The sequence below is a fragment of the Salvelinus namaycush genome, chromosome 30 (assembly GCF_016432855.1).
Source record: "Salvelinus namaycush isolate Seneca chromosome 30, SaNama_1.0, whole genome shotgun sequence".
Taxonomy (NCBI): Eukaryota; Metazoa; Chordata; class Actinopteri; order Salmoniformes; family Salmonidae; genus Salvelinus; species Salvelinus namaycush.
The window spans coordinates 12848582-12870229 of NC_052336.1; the positions used below are offsets into that span (position 1 = coordinate 12848582).

Genomic DNA, 21648 nt, shown 5'->3' on the forward strand with positions numbered 1-21648 from the left:
ATCCCCACAGCATGATGCTGCCACCACCATGCTTCACTGTGGGGATGGTGTTCTCGGGGTAATGAGAGGTGTTGGGTTTGTGCCAGAAATAGCGTTTTTCTTGATGGCCAAAAAACAACATTTTAGTCTCATCTGACCAGAGTACCTTCTTCCATAAGTTTGGGGAGTCTCCCACATGTCTTTTGGCGAACACCAAATGTGTTTGCTTATTTTTTTCTTTAAGCAAAGGCTTTTTTCTGGCCACTCTTCCGTAAAGCCCAGCTCTGTGGAGTGTACGGCTTAAAGTGGTCCTATGGACAGATACTCCAATCTCCGCTGTGGAGCTTTGCAGCTCCTTCGGGGTTATCTTTGGTCTCTTTCTTGCCTCTCTGATTAATGCCCTCCTTTCCTGGTCCGTGAGTTTTGGTGGGCGGCCCTCTCTTGGCAGGTTTGTTGTGGTGCCATTTTCTTTCCATTTTTTAGTAATATATTTAATGGTGCTCTGTGGGATGTTCAAAGTTTCTGATATATTTTTATAACCCAACCCTGATCTGTACTTCTCCACAACTTTGTCCCTGACCTGTTTGGAGAGCTCCTTGGTCTTCATGGTGCCGCTTGCTTAGTGCTGTCCCTTGCTTAGTGGTGTTGCAGACTCTGGGGCCTTTCAGAACAGGTGTATATATACTGAGATCACAGATCACAGATCATGTGACACTTCAATTACACACAGGTGGACTTTATTTTACTAATTATGTGACTTCTGAAGGTAATTGGTTGCACCAGATCTTATTTAGGGGCTTCATAGCAAAGGGGGTGAATACATATGCACGCACCACTTTTCCGTTTTTTATATTTTTTTATTTTACTTCACCAATTTGGACTATTTTCTGTTTTTTGTCCATAACATGAAATCCAAATAAAAATCAATTTAAATGACATGTTGTAATGCAACAAAATAGTAAAAACGCCAAGGGGGGTGAATACTTTTGCAAGGCACTGTATCTCTATCCCAGGCTCTTTTACAGCAGCACGGCTGGGCTGGTAGACATATGAAAGCTGCTGTTTAATCATTACAGGAACTCACCGAGCTAATGACCAGGATGCAATTCACTGCCCTATCAGAAGCATCTAATGGATGTGCCTCTGGGAGATCAAGATGAGCTTCAATATTAGGGTGGGCCAGCTCACAGTAGTAATTGCTCTGTGTAGCAACCTTACAGTCAGGAAGCTAGCTACCTCGGCTTATTTCTCCTCCTGGTTATTATGTATGCTGTACTTAACAGCTCCCCTATGCCAGGCCAGGCCATTAACCACTTATTGTTAAATCATGTTAGTGTGTTATATTTCTAGTTTTTGGTTATTATTGGTTATGCGAGAGAATGCTGTGTCTCTATTTCTTCCTGGTATAAGCCTATAGGCTATTTTCCATTTATCTTCAGGGATTGTCATAATGGAATGGGTAGCTCCACTACAACTGTGAAGAACAGTCGCAGTCCACACTGTTCGGGTGAATTCAGATTCTGTCACTGTCCACACTGTCCGGATTCTGTCACTGTCCACACTGTCCGGATTCTGTCACTGTCCACACTGTCCGGATTCTGTCACTGTCCACACTGTCCGGATTATGTCACTGTCCACACTGTCCGGATTATGTCACTGTCCACACTGTCCGGATTCTGTCACTGTCCACACTGTCCGGATTCTGTCACTGTCCACACTGTCCGGATTATGTCACTGTCCACACTGTCCGGATTCTGTCACTGTCCACACTGTCCGGATTCTGTCACTGTCCACACTGTCCGGGTGAATTCAGATTCTGTCGCTGTCCACACTGTCCGGATTCTGTCACTGTCCACACTGTCCGGATTATGTCACTGTCCACACTGTCCGGATTCTGTCACTGTCCACACTGTCCGGATTATGTCACTGTCCACACTGTCCGGATTATGTCACTGTCCACACTGTCCGGATTCTGTCACTGTCCACACTGTCCGGATTCTGTCACTGTCCACACTGTCCGGATTCTGTCACTGTCCACACTGTCCGGATTCTGTCACTGTCCACACTGTCCGGATTCTGTCACTGTCCACACTGTCTGGGTGAAACCAGATTCTGTCGCTGTCCACACTGTCCAGATTATGTCACTGTCCACACTGTCCGGATTCTGTCACTGTCCACACTGTCCGGATTCTGTCACTGTCCACACTGTCCGGATTCTGTCACTGTCCACACTGTCCGGATTATGTCACTGTCCACACTGTCCGGATTATGTCACTGTCCACACTGTCCGGATTATGTCACTGTCCACACTGTCCGGATTCTGTCACTGTCCACACTGTCCGGATTATGTCACTGTCCACACTGTCCGGATTCTGTCACTGTCCACACTGTCCGGATTCTGTCACTGTCCACACTGTCCGGGTGAATTCAGATTCTGTCGCTGTCCACACTGTCCGGATTCTGTCACTGTCCACACTGTCCGGATTATGTCACTGTCCACACTGTCCGGATTCTGTCACTGTCCACACTGTCCGGATTATGTCACTGTCCACACTGTCCGGATTATGTCACTGTCCACACTGTCCGGATTCTGTCACTGTCCACACTGTCCGGATTCTGTCACTGTCCACACTGTCCGGATTCTGTCACTGTCCACACTGTCCGGATTCTGTCACTGTCCACACTGTCCGGATTCTGTCACTGTCCACACTGTCCGGGTGAAACCAGATTCTGTCGCTGTCCACACTGTCCAGATTATGTCACTGTCCACACTGTCCGGATTCTGTCACTGTCCACACTGTCCGGATTCTGTCACTGTCCACACTGTCCGGATTCTGTCACTGTCCACACTGTCCGGATTATGTCACTGTCCACACTGTCCGGATTCTGTCACTGTCCACACTGTCCGGATTCTGTCACTGTCCACACTGTCCGGATTATGTCACTGTCCACACTGTCCGGATTCTGTCACTGTCCACACTGTCCGGATTCTGTCACTGTCCACACTGTCCGGGTGAATTCAGATTCTGTCGCTGTCCACACTGTCCGGATTCTGTCACTGTCCACACTGTCCGGATTATGTCACTGTCCACACTGTCCGGATTCTGTCACTGTCCACACTGTCCGGATTCTGTCACTGTCCACACTGTCCGGATTCTGTCACTGTCCACACTGTCCGGATTCTGTCACTGTCCACACTGTCCGGGTGAAACCAGATTCTGTCGCTGTCCACACTGTCCGGATTCTGTCACTGTCCACACTGTCCGGATTCTGTCACTGTCCACACTGTCCGGGTGAAACCAGATTCTGTCGCTGTCCACACTGTCCAGATTATGTCACTGTCCACACTGTCCGGATTATGTCACTGTCCACACTGTCCGGATTCTGTCACTGTCCACACTGTCCGGATTCTGTCACTGTCCACACTGTCCAGATTATGTCACTGTCCACACTGTCCGGATTATGTCACTGTCCACACTGTCCGGATTCTGTCACTGTCCACACTGTCCAGATTCTGTCACTGTCCACACTGTCCGGATTATGTCACTGTCCACACTGTCCGGATTCTGTCACTGTCCACACTGTCCAGATTCTGTCACTGTCCACACTGTCCGGATTATGTCACTGTCCACACTGTCCGGATTCTGTCACTGTCCACACTGTCCGGGTGAAACCAGATTCTGTCGCTGTCCACACTGTCCAGATTATGTCACTGTCCACACTGTCCGGATTCTGTCACTGTCCACACTGTCCGGGTGAAACCAGATTCTGTCGCTGTCCACACTGTCCAGATTATGTCACTGTCCACACTGTCCGGATTCTGTCACTGTCCACACTGTCCGGATTCTGTCACTGTCCACACTGTCCGGATTCTGTCACTGTCCACACTGTCCGGATTATGTCACTGTCCACACTGTCCGGATTATGTCACTGTCCACACTGTCCGGATTATGTCACTGTCCACACTGTCCGGATTCTGTCACTGTCCACACTGTCCGGATTATGTCACTGTCCACACTGTCCGGATTCTGTCACTGTCCACACTGTCCGGATTCTGTCACTGTCCACACTGTCCGGGTGAATTCAGATTCTGTCGCTGTCCACACTGTCCGGATTCTGTCACTGTCCACACTGTCCGGATTATGTCACTGTCCACACTGTCCGGATTCTGTCACTGTCCACACTGTCCGGATTATGTCACTGTCCACACTGTCCGGATTATGTCACTGTCCACACTGTCCGGATTCTGTCACTGTCCACACTGTCCGGATTCTGTCACTGTCCACACTGTCCGGATTCTGTCACTGTCCACACTGTCCGGATTCTGTCACTGTCCACACTGTCCGGATTCTGTCACTGTCCACACTGTCCGGATTCTGTCACTGTCCACACTGTCCGGGTGAAACCAGATTCTGTCGCTGTCCACACTGTCCAGATTATGTCACTGTCCACACTGTCCGGATTCTGTCACTGTCCACACTGTCCGGATTCTGTCACTGTCCACACTGTCCGGATTCTGTCACTGTCCACACTGTCCGGATTATGTCACTGTCCACACTGTCCGGATTCTGTCACTGTCCACACTGTCCGGATTCTGTCACTGTCCACACTGTCCGGATTATGTCACTGTCCACACTGTCCGGATTCTGTCACTGTCCACACTGTCCGGATTCTGTCACTGTCCACACTGTCCGGGTGAATTCAGATTCTGTCGCTGTCCACACTGTCCGGATTCTGTCACTGTCCACACTGTCCGGATTATGTCACTGTCCACACTGTCCGGATTCTGTCACTGTCCACACTGTCCGGATTCTGTCACTGTCCACACTGTCCGGATTCTGTCACTGTCCACACTGTCCGGATTCTGTCACTGTCCACACTGTCCGGGTGAAACCAGATTCTGTCGCTGTCCACACTGTCCGGATTCTGTCACTGTCCACACTGTCCGGATTCTGTCACTGTCCACACTGTCCGGGTGAAACCAGATTCTGTCACTGTCCACACTGTCCAGATTATGTCACTGTCCACACTGTCCGGATTCTGTCACTGTCCACACTGTCCGGATTCTGTCACTGTCCACACTGTCCGGATTCTGTCACTGTCCACACTGTCCGGATTCTGTCACTGTCCACACTGTCCGGATTCTGTCACTGTCCACACTGTCCGGGTGAAACCAGATTCTGTCGCTGTCCACACTGTCCAGATTATGTCACTGTCCACACTGTCCGGATTATGTCACTGTCCACACTGTCCGGATTCTGTCACTGTCCACACTGTCCAGATTCTGTCACTGTCCACACTGTCCGGATTATGTCACTGTCCACACTGTCCGGATTCTGTCACTGTCCACACTGTCCAGATTCTGTCACTGTCCACACTGTCCGGATTATGTCACTGTCCACACTGTCCGGATTCTGTCACTGTCCACACTGTCCGGGTGAAACCAGATTCTGTCGCTGTCCACACTGTCCAGATTATGTCACTGTCCACACTGTCCAGATTCTGTCACTGTCCACACTGTCCGGATTCTGTCACTGTCCACACTGTCCGGGTGAATTCAGATTCTGTCGCTGTCCACACTGTCCGGATTCTGTCACTGTCCACACTGTCCGGATTCTGTCACTGTCCACACTGTCCAGATTATGTCACTGTCCACACTGTCCGGATTATGTCACTGTCCACACTGTCCAGATTATGTCACTGTCCACACTGTCCAGATTATGTCACTGTCCACACTGTCCAGATTATGTCACTGTCCACACTGTCCGGATTATGTCACTGTCCACACTGTCCGGATTCTGTCACTGTCCACACTGTCCGGATTCTGTCACTGTCCACACTGTCCGGATTCTGTCACTGTCCACACTGTCCGGATTCTGTCACTGTCCACACTGTCCGGATTATGTCACTGTCCACACTGTCCAGATTCTGTCACTGTCCACACTGTCCGGATTCTGTCACTGTCCACACTGTCCGGGTGAATTCAGATTCTGTCACTGTCCACACTGTCCGGATTCTGTCGCTGCCCACACTGTCCAGATTATGTCACTGTCCACACTGTCCAGATTATGTCACTGTCCACACTGTCCGGATTCTGTCGCTGCCCACACTGTCCGGATTCTGTCGCTGCCCACACTGTCCGGATTCTGTCACTGTCCACACTGTCCGGATTCTGTCGCTGCCCACACTGTCCGGATTCTGTCGCTGCCCACACTGTCCGGATTCTGTCGCTGCCCACACTGTCCGGATTCTGTCGCTGCCCACACTGTTCGGGTGAATTCCGATTCTGTCGCTGTCCATTTTGCTGAATCACCGCTGTTTGTTTAACCTTCATTGGCTGTTCGGCGCTAATAGATTGTTTTTATTATTCAGCCACACCAACTAGCAACATTGGTCTTTGTTCATAAGTTAGCCTACCTTAAACCAAACAATGATCTTCAGCCATTATGTAGCTCAACAGTGGACTAAATAGGCTAGGAACTGTTTTTGACCATTTCACTGAAACGTATACACTGTAGTCTAATCCACAGCAATGATGAAGGTAAGAGAAGAAGAAAAAAATACTATGCAATTAAAAATGCCATCTATACATAGATCTACTTTTGTTTTTAACATTACAGCAGCATACTGTATATGGTAGGCCTCAGGGTCACCCATTTCATCCCTTTGAAAAAATACTGAAAAGATGAAAGAGCTCCATGAAACACCTGCCATTAAGGCCACTTATCAGCAGCATTATGACATGTTGAATTGCTGTCTGAGTGAGATGACCAGTAATGGATAGTTACAGTATCATTGTCATTGATCAGGTTCTGTTGAAAACATAATGTCAACTGATTGCTTCCTTTGATGGATGTGTTCTACAAAGGCTACTCACTGTAATTTTCTCACAATAGATAGTAGGAAAATAAATTGAACAGCATACTGATCAAAATGAGAGCAAGAAAGAATGGAGAAAGGTAGGAGGCCTCACATGGAAATAAAGGAAGGATGACTGGAAATTAAAGAAAGTGTGAGGGAAGAGTGATATGTGGATGTTTTTACCAAGCTACTCCTTCTGTTCTCTGCCCTGAACAACTTACAAGACCTGGAGTTTTATAGAAAGGGATGGAGAAGGGGGTGGAGAGAGGAAGGGATGAGAAAGCAGAGGAATTGTGTAGGCAGAGGGACAGAGAAAGGGAGAATGTAACAGAAAGAATGGGAGGATGAGGTGGAATTGAAGTCCATTGTTTATGCACAATGTTGTTTGCCAACACGTCTTTGCCTTTTGAATTGTCTTGGCAGAGGAGGTGGGCTAGATGAATAGCATTCAAGAGGCAGTGATGTAGTTATTTTTTTATCAGAAATGTGTGAGTGAAAGAGCTTTTATCTCTCAAGTTTGGTCTTGACTTCTTGTAAGACAAGAGGAAGAGCTGCAGTACTGATCATGTACAATGAGACACCAAAGAGGAAGGAAGCTGCAGATTACAAGACTTGTAATTGAACCCTCTTAATGACCATTGTTTTTCTTTTCCTTTGTTTCACAGACTCTGTATTCATTCACCAGCTGTAGATACTGACACAGATGGGGAAAGTAGACATGATATTTTATGCCTGTACACTTGCACTCTTTCCCTGTCTCTTTCCCTTTTTCTGTTAATAGATTGCTCTGTCTGCAGGTTAGTGATGATTGAGTGGGAGAGAGCATATTAAAAAAGCACATTACAGGCTCACACTTCCCTCTCCTCCCACACTTACCTCTCCTATGCCTCATTTGTGTATTTTTCCTGCATGTGTTTATTAGATTTCACCAACATATTGCCAAAGGGATATGTAGAGATATTCTTACAACAACATTTGCTCTAGGTCTTGCCCTTTCTCTCCTTCTCCTTCCCCTCTCATGATTGACATGCATTTAACAGTGAACTCTATCTCTCTTCCTCTCCCTTGCTATCTCTCTGCCTCTCTCTCCCCTCCCCCCTCTGTCCCCTCTCTCTCCCCCATCCCCCCCCCCCCCCCCCCCTGTCTCTCTGCAGGGTCTCTATCTATCAGTGTGTTCCTGGTATCTCTGGGGCTGACGGTGTGTGCCGTGTGGCTCGTAGCTCTGTGTGGAGTCTGCACCTGGTGTCAACGCAAACTGGTGAGTGGACCACTACATTTACCTATGACATTATATCCTATTATTTGGTTTTAGGACACATTGTCCTTCCCAGAACAACACAGTACGCAGGCTTCCATCCACTCTTCCATGACTCTTATTTATTTGTACAACTTTTAATCTACTAGGTTGGTCAGTTATCATCGGCAATGATGACCTGGTCGAGAGGTCATTATACACATGTTCAGGTCTAATTACACACCCCAGCACTGACCCATAATATTCCCCAGAGCTCATAGGGATTTATCCTGAGTTAGGTTCCTGGTAGGGTTAGCTGCCTGGTAAGGTTAGCTGCCTGGTAGGGTTAGCTGCCTGGTAGGGTTAGCTGCCTGGTAAGGTTAGCTGCCTGGTAGGATTAGCTGCCTGGTAAGGTTAGCTGCCTGGTAAGGTTAGCTGCCTGGTAAGGTTAGCTGCCTGGTAAGGTTAGCTGCCTGGTAGGATTAGCTGCCTGGTAAGGTTAGCTGCCTGGTAAGGTTAGCTGCCTGGTAGGGTTAGCTGCCTGGTAGGATTAGCTGCCTGGTAATGTTAGCTGCCTGGTAGGGTTAGCTGCCTGGTAGGGTTAGCTGCCTGGTAAGGTTAGCTGCCTGGTAGGGTTAGCTGCCTGGTAGGGTTAGCTGCCTGGTAGGGTTAGCTGCCTGGTGATGTTAGCTGCCTGGTAAGGTTAGCTGCCTGGTAAGGTTAGCTGCCTGGTAGGGTTAGCTGCCTGGTAAGGTTAGCTGCCTGGTAGGATTAGCTGCCTGGTGAGGTTAGCTGCCTGGTGAGGTTAGCTGCTTGGTAAGGTTAGCTGCCTGGTAGAGTTAGCTGCCTGGTAAGGTTAGCTGCCTGGTAGAGTTAGCTGCCTGGTAAGGTTAGCTGCCTGGTAGAGTTAGCTGCCTGGTAGGATTAGCTGCCTGGTAGGATTAGCTGCCTGGTAGGGTTAGCTGCCTGGTAAGGTTAGCTGCCTGGTAAGGTTAGCTGCCTGGTAGGGTTAGCTGCCTGGTAAGGTTAGCTGCCTGGTAGGGTTAGCTGCCTGGTAAGGTTAGCTGCCTGGTAGGGTTAGCTGCTTGGTGAGGTTAGCTGCCTGGTAGGGTTAGCTGCCTGGTGAGGTTAGCTGCCTGGCGAGGTTAGCTGCCTGGCGAGGTTAGCTGCCTGGTAGGGTTAGCTGCCTGGTGAGGTTAGCTGCCTGGTGAGGTTAGCTGCCTGGTGAGGTTAGCTACCTGGTGAGGTTAGCTGCCTGGTAGGGTTAGCTGCCTGGTGAGGTTAGCTACCTGGTGAGGTTAGCTGCCTGGTGAGGTTAGCTGCCTGGCGAGGTTAGCTGCCTGGCGAGGTTAGCTGCCTGGCGAGGTTAGCTGTCTGGTAAGGTTAGCTGCCTGGTAAGGTTAGCTACCTGGTTAGGTTAGCTGCCTGGTAGGGTTGAACCCCAGAACTGTATACACACATTTGCACAGACATGCCTCACATCCTCATAATAGAACTGCAGGATAGTGTGAGAGAGAGGTGTTAGGCTGTAGGTGTTACATATTGCACAAGAGGAAGACTGTGAGAGACGGAGACATGTGAGAGACGGAGACATGCAAGACATGCTTTGAGATTGTCTGTAATGAAAAGTGCTATAAAAGTTTGATCAATTCTCTCCATCTTTCGCTCTCCATATCTTTCTCTCTCTCTATCTCTTTCTCTCTCTCCATCTCTTTCTCTCTCTCCATCTCTTTCTCTCTCTCCATCTCTCTCTCTCTCTCTCTCTCTCTCTCTCTCTCTCTCTCTCTCTCTCTCTCTCTCTCTCTCTCTCTCTCTCTCTCTCTCTTTCTCTCTCTCTATGACAATCCACTGTGTCCGTGCCCCTCTCCGAACCCCATGCCATTAAAATGGTACAGTTGGACACCCAGGTAATTAGCTGCGATTAATAATGAGTTATTTGCTGCCTGTTCCTGCCGTTTGGCTATTAGAGGAAAGCAGAAAGATGGTTCATGGATCAGACATTCAGAATGAAAAGATAGTCTCTTTGATTAAATCATTTCACCATTCTATATCATTGAGAAAATCATATTCTATTAAGTAAAGAATGATTTCCCCTCCTCTCATTCTTTCATTCTCTCACCTCCCCCACCCGTACATCTGGTCTCAGTGTATTGCAACATATGTGTGCATAAACTGTAGGCTACATTCACTACATTAACATAAGAACAGTAAAAACAGTAATACACACATTCAAGGACACTAAAATGCAGACACTGAGGATAGAACATGAGCACATTGAATTTTGTGTCTAGCAGTTAGTCAATGGCAGAATCACACTTTTGAGTTCATATTTTGGGCTCCCGAGTTGCGCAGCGGCCTAAGGCACTGCATCTCAGTGGCAGGTAGCCTAGTGGTTAGAGCGTTGGACTAGTAACTGAAAGGTTGCTAGATTGAATCCCAGAGCTGACAAGATAAAACTCTGTTAACCCACTGTTCCTAGGTTGTCATTGTAAATAAGAATTTGTTCTTAACTACCTTGCATAGTTAAATAAAATGTCAGTCTCTTGCCAGCTTTAGTTTATATGCTGGACCGCATAACTCCAAATGACTATTTTCTGCCAAAAAAAGCTCCTTGGATAAAAGTTGCAGTGCTTTCCGGTTGTGTTCTATTTTCTTGAGTATCCTTCTGATTCCATAACCTTGTATGTGGGCTCTTGGTAGTGTGCATGGGGAATGGTATGGGAGATGTTGTGTGGCCATGATGGTGAACATGAACAAAATTCTCCATTAGGTTATGTAAACATGGCTTTGTGCCCTGAGCAGCGTGTGCCTGCTTGTCGTCGGCTCCCAGTCCCATGCTAATGATTCATATGCTAATGTACACATCACTCTGCGCTATTGGCTGCTGCCTGAGCAACTGTGATTCTGCCCATACGTTTCATCTGGAAATACCCTCCCCTGCTTTTGCTCCCTCCCTCTCTCCATCGTTCTCCCTCTCCTCTGTCTGCCCCTCTCCCTCTCTTGGCTTTTCGCTCTCAGTCTCTTTCTAGTTCTCTCTCTGTCCCTATCTTGTGAGGACAGCACATAGGTGGGTAAAACATGCCGAGGACTGAATTCAGCTGAGAACGGTTCTGAAGTGAGATGGAGATTGAATAAGCATGCTTAAAGCATGTAAATAATATATAATATTAGTAACTGGTATTACGCACATTTTTATTGCTGACATCTATCTGTCATACCCTGTGTAGATTGAGGACTTTCAGTCTGGTCTTCAAAGATGAAACATATTATACCCAAATACACAGACACACACACAGTAAAACTACTCAACCCTCACTGTCCATTTCTCTTGTCCTCGCCCTTTCTATTTCTCTATTTACCCTCACACTCTTTATGTCTGTCTTTGCAAATACCATATGTCTCCCTCTTTACAAGTATTTCGTAACCGTAATTCAGAGTCTACAGATGCTGAGAGACACGATAGTCCGGCGTCCCATTGTGACATAGCTATGCGGCTCTGAGACCACCGTCCACGGGGGAAGCACAGCTACAGAATTATGTTTATGAGGAAGTACACAGAGGTAGACACAATTAGATAAATACAGTGATATTTAGCCCATGGTAGTTGATAGATGCAGCCCTGTGTAGAGGTGCAGTATATCAGCCCAGCATATGGGTGAGGGAAGATGAAGACGTCAGAAACAGGTCTCATGGGTCGATTATGGCAGGAAGGAGGAGGGACGGAGGAGAGGATGGAGGGGAGGGGGGGAGCAGAGAAGGAGGAGAGAAGGATAGGAGGAGAGGGAGGAAGCAGGAGGAGGGGAGGGAGGAGGGGATGGAGGAGAGGAGGGGAAGAAAGAGTTGGATAGAGGATGGGAAGAGGGGAGGAGAAAGGAGATAGGAGTGGTGTTGGCGGCCATTATGTGTGTTGTGCTGTGACAGACATAACGACAGCGGGACTGAGGGCTGGGGACAGATCCTTCACAGGGCTGCAGCATTACACTGTTCTTAGTGGGGAGACATCCATGATGTCTGCCAATGCACTCCACCTCTTCTCCCCCACCCTCTTCTCCATTCCCTTAACCCCTCCTCTTCACCATCCCCCTTCCCTCTCCCCATCATCTCCTCTATTCTCTCCCCCTTCCCTCTCCCCCATCCTCCCCCACTCTCTCCCACATCCTCTGATGTCTCTCCTCTCTCCATCTCACTTTATTCTGTTTCAACTCCCCTCATTCTGTCACTCTCTCTCTCTCTCTCCCACTCAATCATACATTGCCTCTGCCTTTCTCTCCATCTTCTTTCCCTTCTCTTCCCACTCCCTGTCTTCAGTGTTTTCTCTCTCCTTCCCCTACTCTCTACCCTCCTGAAGATTTGATGATAGTGTTAAATGATAGATGAGCTGCACTTGATAGCATATTCTTGACTGTTTGAAATCAAGCCTTTTTCTGAGTCCCTAAAACAACTGTGTGAGTGAATGACTGTGTGTTGGGTGGATGGGTGGGCAGTGGGGTTAGGTCATTTCCAGAGATCTGCCCTCTATTGATAAGTGTTTATAACAAACAGGCCATGTAATTTGCGACAGAGAATGTGACAGTAAGTCTATAGTAAAACCCTTTCCTGCTTCAAACTGCCTTTTGAAAACCTTTCTTTACAGGGTTAAGGTTTCCTCTACTACATGTGATGTATATGTTTGGAAAGGAACTGAAATGAAAGGAAAATCCATCATTATTTGATTTTACAAGGATCACATTGTAAATATTAGGTTTGGTGAGTAACACCTATTGAATCAAGTTAGTTTAGAAACTCAGCTTGAGTATTATTTCGATATGAAACTATAACAGTTTGAGTCAAACCATATCAAATGTATGATCTGAAACACAAGTCATTATAAGATGATGTATTTAAGGCTGATTACCCATCTCTCATAGTGCAGGGTTGATGTGTCCACTCACTGTGCTCTTACACATTTCAAATGGAATAGCTTTAGCTGTTTTCCAGTCTGTTTGAAGGGTGTAGTACTCTCTTTATTAATTGAAAATGTAATGAGCATTGAAAGGAAAAACAAGATTATGTAGCTATACTTTGTGACAGTGTGTGTTTAGTGTTTACTGAGTGTTTGGCTTCAGTGTACAAATTGTCATAAACCCTGCATTCATTTGATACGCAAGGCCAGGCCAATCATATAGCTGCAGTCCTGAGTTCCAAGGTTAATCATATAGTTGCAGTCCTGAGTTCCAAGGTTTATCATATAGTTGCAGTCCTGAGTTCCAAGGTTTATCATATAGTTGCAGTCCTGAGTTCCAAGGTTTATCATATAGTTGCAGTCCTGAGTTCCAAGGTTTATCATATAGTTGCAGTCCTGAGTTCCCAGGTTAATCATATAGTTGCAGTCCTGAGTTCCAAGGTTTATCATATAGCTGCTGTCCTGAGTTCCAAGGTTTATCATATAGCTGCAGTCCTGAGTTCCAAGGTTTATCATATAGCTGCAGTCCTGAGTTCCCAGGTTAATCATATAGTTGCAGTCCTGAGTTCCAAGGTTTATCATATAGTTGCAGTCCTGAGTTCCAAGGTTTATCATATAGTTGCAGTCCTGAGTTCCAAGGTTTATCATATAGTTGCAGTCCTGAGTTCCAAGGTTTATCATATAGTTGCAGTCCTGAGTTCCAAGGTTTATCATATAGTTGCAGTCCTGAGTACCCAGGTTTATCATATAGTTGCAGTCCTGAGTTCCCAGGTTAATCATATAGCTGCAGTCCTGAGTTCCAAGGTTTATCATATAGTTGCAGTCCTGAGTTCCCAGGTTTATCATATAGTTGCAGTCCTGAGTTCCAAGGTTAATCATATAGCTGCAGTCCTGAGTTCCAAGGTTTATCATATAGTTGCAGTCCTGAGTTCCCAGGTTAATCATATAGCTGCAGTCCTGAGTTCCAAGGTTTATCATATAGTTGCAGTCCTGAGTTCCCAGGTTAATCATATAGTTGCAGTCCTGAGTTCCAAGGTTTATCATATAGTTGCAGTCCTGAGTTCCAAGGTTTATCATATAGTTGCAGTCCTGAGTTCCAAGGTTTATCATATAGTTGCAGTCCTGAGTTCCAAGGTTTATCATATAGTTGCAGTCCTGAGTTCCAAGGTTTATCATATAGTTGCAGTCCTGAGTTCCAAGGTTTATCATATAGTTGCAGTCCTGAGTACCCAGGTTTATCATATAGTTGCAGTCCTGAGTTCCCAGGTTAATCATATAGCTGCAGTCCTGAGTTCCAAGGTTTATCATATAGTTGCAGTCCTGAGTTCCCAGGTTTATCATATAGTTGCAGTCCTGATGTCACGTTCCTGACCTGTTTTCTGTTGTTTTTGTATTTGTTTAGTATGGTCAGGGTGTGAGTTGGGGTGGGCAGTCTATGTTATTTGTTTCTTGTTTAGGTTCATGGTTAATTAGCCTTATATGGTTCTCAATCAGGGGCAGGTGTTTGACGTTTCCTCTGATTGAGAACCATATTAAGGTAGGCTGTTCTCACTGTTTGTTTGTGGGTGATTGTCTTCCGTGTCAGTATTTGTACCACACGGGACTGTTTCGTTTGTCTAGTCTGTTCCTGTTCGTGCGTTCTTCGTTTTATGTAAGTTCTCATGTTCAGGTCGGTCTACGTCGTTTTTGTAATTTATTCAAGTGTACTTCGTGTTTCGTCTTGTCTAATAAATTCATCATGTATTCATCACCCGCTGCATTTTGGTCCGATCCTTGCTCCTCCTCATCCGAGGAGGAGAACGACTTAGACGCCCGTTACAGAATCACCCACCAACAAAGGATCAAGCAGCGGGGTAACGGGCAGCAGCGATCTCAGGATTTCTGGACATGGGAGGAAATACTGGACGGTAAAGGACCATGGGCACAACCTGGAGAATATCGCCGCCCTCGTGAAGAGCTGGAGGCAGCTAAAGCCGAGAGGCGGCGGTATGAGGAGGCAGCACGGAAGCAGGAGCAAAATCTGGATTACACTACGTGGGAGGAGATCGACAGGTGGGCGATCGACCCAGGGAGAATGCCGGAGCCCGCCTGGGATTCTCTGGCGCAGTGTGAGGAGGGATACCGGCGAATGGAGGCAGCATGACAATGCGGTAGGAAGCCTGTAAATCAAACCCAAAAACTTCTTGGGGGGGGGGCTAAAGGGTAGTGTGGCGAAGGCAGGTAGGAGACCTGCGCCAACTTCCCGATCTTACCGTGGAGAGCGAGAGTACGGGCAGACACCGTGTTATGCGGTAGAGCGCACGGTGTCTCCTGTACGTGTGCATAGCCCAGTGCGGGTTATTCCACCTCCCCACACTGGCAGGGCTAGATTGAGCATTGAGCCAAGTGCCATGAAGCCGGCTCAACATATCTGGCCTCCAGTACGTCTCCTTGGGCCGGTGTACATGGCACTAGTCTTACGCATGGTGTCCCCGGTTTGCCAACACAGCCCAGTGCGGGTTATTCCACCTCCCCGCACTGGTCGGGCTACGGGGAGCATACAACCAGGTAAGGTTGGGCAGGCTCGGTGCTCAAGGGAGCCAGTACGCCTGCACGGTCCGGTATATCCGGCGGGTATATCATATAGCTGCAGGTTAATCATATAGCTGCAGTCCTGAGTTCCAAGGTTTATCATATAGTTGCAGTCCTGAGTTCCAAGGTTTATCATATAGCTGCAGTCCTGAGTTCCAAGGTTTATCATATAGTTGCAGTCCTGAGTTCCAAGGTTTATCATATAGCTGCAGTCCTGAGTTCCAAGGTTAATCATATAGTTGCAGTCCTGAGTTCCAAGGTTTATCATATAGTTGCAGTCCTGAGTTCCAAGGTTTATCATATAGTTGCAGTCCTGAGTTCCAAGGTTTATCATATAGTTGCAGTCCTGAGTTCCAAGGTTTATCATATAGTTGCAGTCCTGAGTTCCAAGGTTTATCATATAGTTGCAGTCCTGAGTTCCAAGGTTTATCATATAGTTGCAGTCCTGAGTTCCAAGGTTTATCATATAGCTGCAGTCCTGAGTTCCAAGGTTAATCATATAGTTGCAGTCTTCAGATTAATCTCAAAATGTTTCATTATAATTCCACTGTATAATTCCACTGTTGTGGACTGTTGTGAATTGTGGAAACAGCATCTATTTTAACAGCTATGTTTTATGTATGTTTGGGCGTGAACTGTTTCTGAGTGTGTAGTGGTGTATGTGTGTTGGGAGTGTTGGATGTGTGTGGACGTGTCTAATCCCCACTGTGTCTGATGCTTGATGCTCCATCCGTTCATTCTGTATGGTTAACAGATGTATGGATTATTGCTGTGGAGAGGGTTTGGATTCACATGTAGATCCTGAGAGCTGGCTGTATGTAGCAACGGTCATCAACATTGTTAAAAGGTTTAAAAACAATTCTAATAAATGCAACAGTTGGACAATAGATGAAGATACAATTTTTTTTTTTTTTTTTATCCATCAGATATTAACTGAATAAAGTCCATCAGATATTAACTGAATTATAGCACATAAAACATTTTACTGGCACAGACAACTAATGAATAGAGTTCAGGGATTCTGGTGGGAATTCAGGTATTCAATTTATTGTACAATTTCCTTTTTTATGCACTCATACAGTGCATTCGGAAAGTATTCAGACCCCTTGACCTTTTCAACATTTTGTTACTGTCACGTTCTGACCATAGTTCTTTTGTATTTTCTTTGTTTTAGTATGGTTAGGGCGTGAGTTGGGTGGGTTATCTATGTTTTGTGTTTCTATGTTGGGTTTGTCGTTTGGCCTGATATAGTTCTCAATCAGAGGCAGGTGTTAGTCATTGTCTCTGATTGGGAACCATATTTAGGTAGCCTGTTTTTGTATTGTGGTTTGTGGGTGATTGTTCCTGTTCGTGTGTTCCTGTGTTCTGTGTTCACATTTTCGGGACTGTAGCGTCTTCGGTTGTTTTTGTCAGTTTATTGTTTTGTTCGTTCTTGAAAGTATTCGATTAAATATGAATACACACCACGCTGCATCTTGGTCCGACCATTCTTACTCCTCAGACGAGGAGAACGAAGACTGCCGTTACAGTTACGTTACAGCCTTATTCTAAAATTGATTAAATTGTTTTTTCCCCTCATCAATCTACACACAATACCCCATAATGACAAAGCAAAAAATATCCCATTTACATAAGTATTCAGACCCTTTACTTAGTACTTTGTTGAAGTGTCTTTGGCAGCTATTACCGCCTCGAGTTTTCTTCAGCATGACGCTAAAAGCTTGGCACACCTGTATTTGGGGAGTTTCTCCCATTCTTCTCTGCAGATCCTTTCAAGCTTTGTCATGTTGGATGGGGAGGGTCGCTGCACAGCAATTTTCAGGTCTCTCCAGAGATGTTCGATCAGGTTCAAGTCCGGGCTCTGGCTGGGCCACTCAAGGACATTCAGAGACGTGTCCCGAAGCCACTCCTGTGTTGTCTTGGCTGTGTGTTTAGGGTTGTTGTCCTGTTGGAAGGTGAAACTTCGCCCCAGTCTGAGGTTCTGAGCGCTATGGAGCAGATTTTCATCAAGAATCTCTCTGTACTTTGCTCCATTCATATTTCCCTCGATCCTGACTAGACTCCCAGTCCCTGCCACTGAAAACCATCCCCACAGCATGATGCTGCCACCACCATGCTTCACCGTAGGGATGATGCCAGGTTTCCTCCAGACGTGACGCTTGGCATTCAGGCCAAAGAGTTCAATCTTGGTTTCATCAGAACAGAGAATCTTGTTTCTCATGGTCTGAGTTTTTTAGGTGCCTTTTGGCAAACTCTAAGCGTGCTGTCATGTGCCTTTTATTGAGGAGTGGCTTCCGTCTGGCCACTCTACCATAAAGGCCTGATTAGTGGAGTGCTGCTGTCATGTTTTGTCTTTGATCTTCATGTCTTGTCCCTGTGCTTCCCTCTGCTGGTCTTATTAGGTTCTTTCCCTCTTTCTCTCTCTATCGTTCCGTTCCTGCTCCCAGCTGTTTCTCATTCTCCTAACGACCTCATTTACTCTTTCACACCTGTCCCCTATTTTGCCCTCTGATTAGAGTCCCTATTTCTCCCTCTGTTTTCCGCTTCTGCCTGGTCGGATTCTTGTTTGATGTTTGCTGTTCCTGTGTCCTTGTTCCGCCCTGTCGTGTTCTTTGCCTTCTTCAGATGCTGCGTGTGAGCAGGTGTCTATGTCAGCTACGGCCAGTGCCTTCCTGAAGCGACCTGCAGTCTGTGGTCGCGTCTCCAGTCGTTCCTCTCTATTGACGAGAGGATTTGACCATTGATAATATCCAGGAGAATCATTATTTGTTTATTACTGGAATAAAGACTCTGTTACTATTACGTCGCTTTTGGGTCCTCATTCATCAGCATAACAGCTGCAGAGATGGTTGTCCTTCTGGAAGGTTCTTCCATCTACACAGATGAACTCTGGAGCTCTGTCAGAGTGACCATCGGGTTCTTGGTCATCTCTCTTACCAAGGCACTTCTCCCCCGATTGCTCAGTTTGGCCGGGTGTCCAGCTCTAGGAAGAGTCTTGAAGGTTCCAAACTTCGTCCATTTAAGAATGATGGAGGCCACTGTGTTCTTGGGGACCTTTAATAATGTTGCAGAAAGTTTTTGGTTCCCCTTCCCCAGATCTGTGCCTCGACACAATCCTGTCTCGAAACTCCACGAACAATTCCTTTGACCTTATGGCTTGGTTTTTGCTCTGACATGCACTGTCAACTGTTGGACCTTATATAGACAGGTGTGTTCCTTTCCAAATCTTGTCCAATCATTTGAATTCATCACGGGTGGATTCCAATCAAATTGAAGAAACATCTCAGGAATGATCAATGATCAACCACCAAAAATGTGTCCTGTGTAGGCCTACCTGCACTCACCTGCGCTGTCTAGACTGGCTCATGAATTACTTGTTGCTGTCACGTTCTGTTGCATAATTCAACAAGTATGTCAATAGCAGGATACCCTTGGATTAAAAATCAACACGCTTGGCTCCAGATTACACCTACAGTTGAAGTCGGAAGTTTACATACACCTTAGCCAAATACATTTAAAGTCAGTTTTTCACAATTCCTGACATTTTAATCCTAGTAAAAATTCCCTGTTTTGGGTCAGTTAGGATCACCACTTTATTTTAAGAATTTGAAATGTCAGAATAATAGTAGAGAGAAGGATTTATTTCATCACATTCCCAGTAGGTCATAAGTTTACATACACTCAATTAGTATTTGGTAGCATTGCCTTTAAATTGTTTAACTTGGGTCAAACGTTTTGGGTAGCCTTCCACAAGCTCCCCACAATAAGTTGAGTGAATTTTGGCCCATTCCTCCTGACAGAGCTGGTGTAACTGAGTCAGGTTTGTAGGCCTCCTTTTTCAGTTCTGCCCACACATTTTCTATGGGATTGAGGTCAGGGCTTTGTGATGGCCACTCCAATACCTTGACTTTGTTGTCCTTAAGCCATTTTGCCACAACTTTGGAAGTATGCTTGTGGTCATTGTCCATTTGGAAGACCCATTTGCGACCAAGCTTTAACTTCCTGACTGATGTCTTGAGATGTTGCTTCAATGTATCCACATCATTTTCCCACCTCATGATGCCATCTATTTTGTGAAGTGCACTAGTCCCTCCTGCAGCAAAGCACCCCCACAACATGATGCTGCCACTCCCTGTGCTTCACGGTTGGGATGGTGTTCTTTGGCTTGCAAGTCTCCCCCTTTTTCCTCCAAACATAACGATGGTTATTATGGGCAAACAGTTCTATTTTTGTTTCATCAGATCAGAGGTTATTTTCCAAAAAGTACGATCTTTGTCCCCATGTGCAGTTGCAAACCGTAGTCTGGCTTTTTTATGGCGGTTTTGGAGCAGTGGCTTCGTCCTTGCTGAGTGGCCTTTCAGGTTATGTCGATATAGGATGAGTTTTACTGTGGATATAGATACTTTTGTACCTGTTTCCTCCAGCGTCTTCACAAGGTCCTTTGCTGTTGTCCTGGGATTGATTTGCACTTTTTGCATCAAAGTACGTTCATCTCTAGGAAACAGAACGCGTCTCCTTCCTGAGCGGTATGATGGCTGCGTGGTCCCAAGGTGTTTATACTTGCGTACTATTGTTTGTACAGATGAACACACCTTCAGGCGTTTGGAAATTGCTCCCAAGGATGAACCAGACTTGTGGAGGTCTACAATATTTTGAGGGGGGGGGGGGGGGGGTCTTGGCTGATTTCTTTTGATTTTCCCATGATGTCAAGCAAAGAGACACTGAGTTTGAAGGTAGGCCTTGAAATACATCCACAGGTACACCTCCAATTGACTCAAATTATGTAAATTAGCCTATCAGAAGCTTCTAAAGCCATCATTATCTGCAATTTTCAAAGCTGTTTAAAGGCACAGTCAACTTAGTGTATGTAAACTTCTGACTCACTGGAATTGTGATACAGTGAATTATAAGTGAAATAATGTGTCTGTAAACAATTGTTGGAAAAATTAATTGTGTCATGCACAAAGTAGATGTCCTAACTGACTTGCCAAAACTATAGTTTGTTAACAAGAAATTTGTGGAGTGGTTGAAAAACGAGTTTTAATGACTCCAACCTAAGTGTATGTAAACTTCCGACATCAACTGTATCTACACATAAACTCAGCAAAAAAGAAACATCCGTTTTTCAGGACCCTGTCTTTCAAAGATAATTTGTAAAAATCCAAATAACTTCGCAAATCTTCATTGTAAAGGGTTTAAACACTGTTTCCCATGCTTGTTCAATGAACCATAAACAATTAATGAACATGCACCTGTGGAACGGTCGTAAAGTCACTAACAGCTTACAGACGGTAGGCAATTAAGGTCACAGTTATGAAAACTTGGGACACTAAAGAGGCCTTTCTACTGACTCTGAAAAACACCAAAACAAAAATGCCCAGGGTCCCTACTCATCTGCGTGAAAGTGCCTTAGGCACGCTGCAAGGAGGCATGAGGACTGCAGATGTGGCCAGCGCAATTAATTGCAATGTCCGTACTGTGAGACGCCTAAGACAGCGCTACAGGGAGACAGGACGGACAGCTGATCGTCCTCGCAGTGGCAGACCACGTGTAACAACACCTGCACCGGATCGGTACATCCGAACATCACACCTGCGGGACAGGTACAGGATGGCAACAACAACGGACGAGTTACACCAGGAACACACAATCCCTCCATCAGTGCTCAGACTGTCCGCAATAGGCTGAGAGAGGCTGGACTGAGGGCTTGTAGGCCTGTTGTAAGGCAGGTCCTCACCAGACTATCACCGGCAACAACATCGCCTATGGGCACAAACCCACCGTCGCTGGACCAGACAGGACTGACAAAAAGTGCTCTTCACTGACGAGTCTCGGTTTTGTCTCACCAGGGGTGATGGTCGGATTCACGTTTATCGTCGCAGGAATGAGCGTTACACTGAGGCCTGTACTCTGGAGCGGGATCGATTTGGAGGTTGAGGGTCCGTCATGGTCTAGGGCGGTGTGTCACAGCATCATCATTCTGAGCTTGTTGTCATTGCAGGCAATCTCAACGCTTTGCGTTACAGGGAATACATCCTCCTCCCTCGTGGTACCCTTCCTG

The 21648-nt window shown here is 46.3% G+C and overlaps 1 protein-coding gene across 1 annotated transcript in view; it reads left to right on the top strand.

Annotated features, from left to right (window-relative positions):
• Positions 1 to 6514: 6514 nt before the first annotated feature.
• LOC120024806 (synaptotagmin-7-like) overlaps positions 6515 to 21648 on the top strand; it is a 49546-nt gene continuing 34412 nt past the window's right edge. The window contains exons 1-3 of the mRNA XM_038969134.1: positions 6515 to 6520; positions 7622 to 7637; positions 7995 to 8098. Coding sequence (XP_038825062.1) covers positions 6515 to 6520; positions 7622 to 7637; positions 7995 to 8098 — 126 coding nt within the window. The remainder of the gene's footprint in view (positions 6521 to 7621; positions 7638 to 7994; positions 8099 to 21648) is intronic.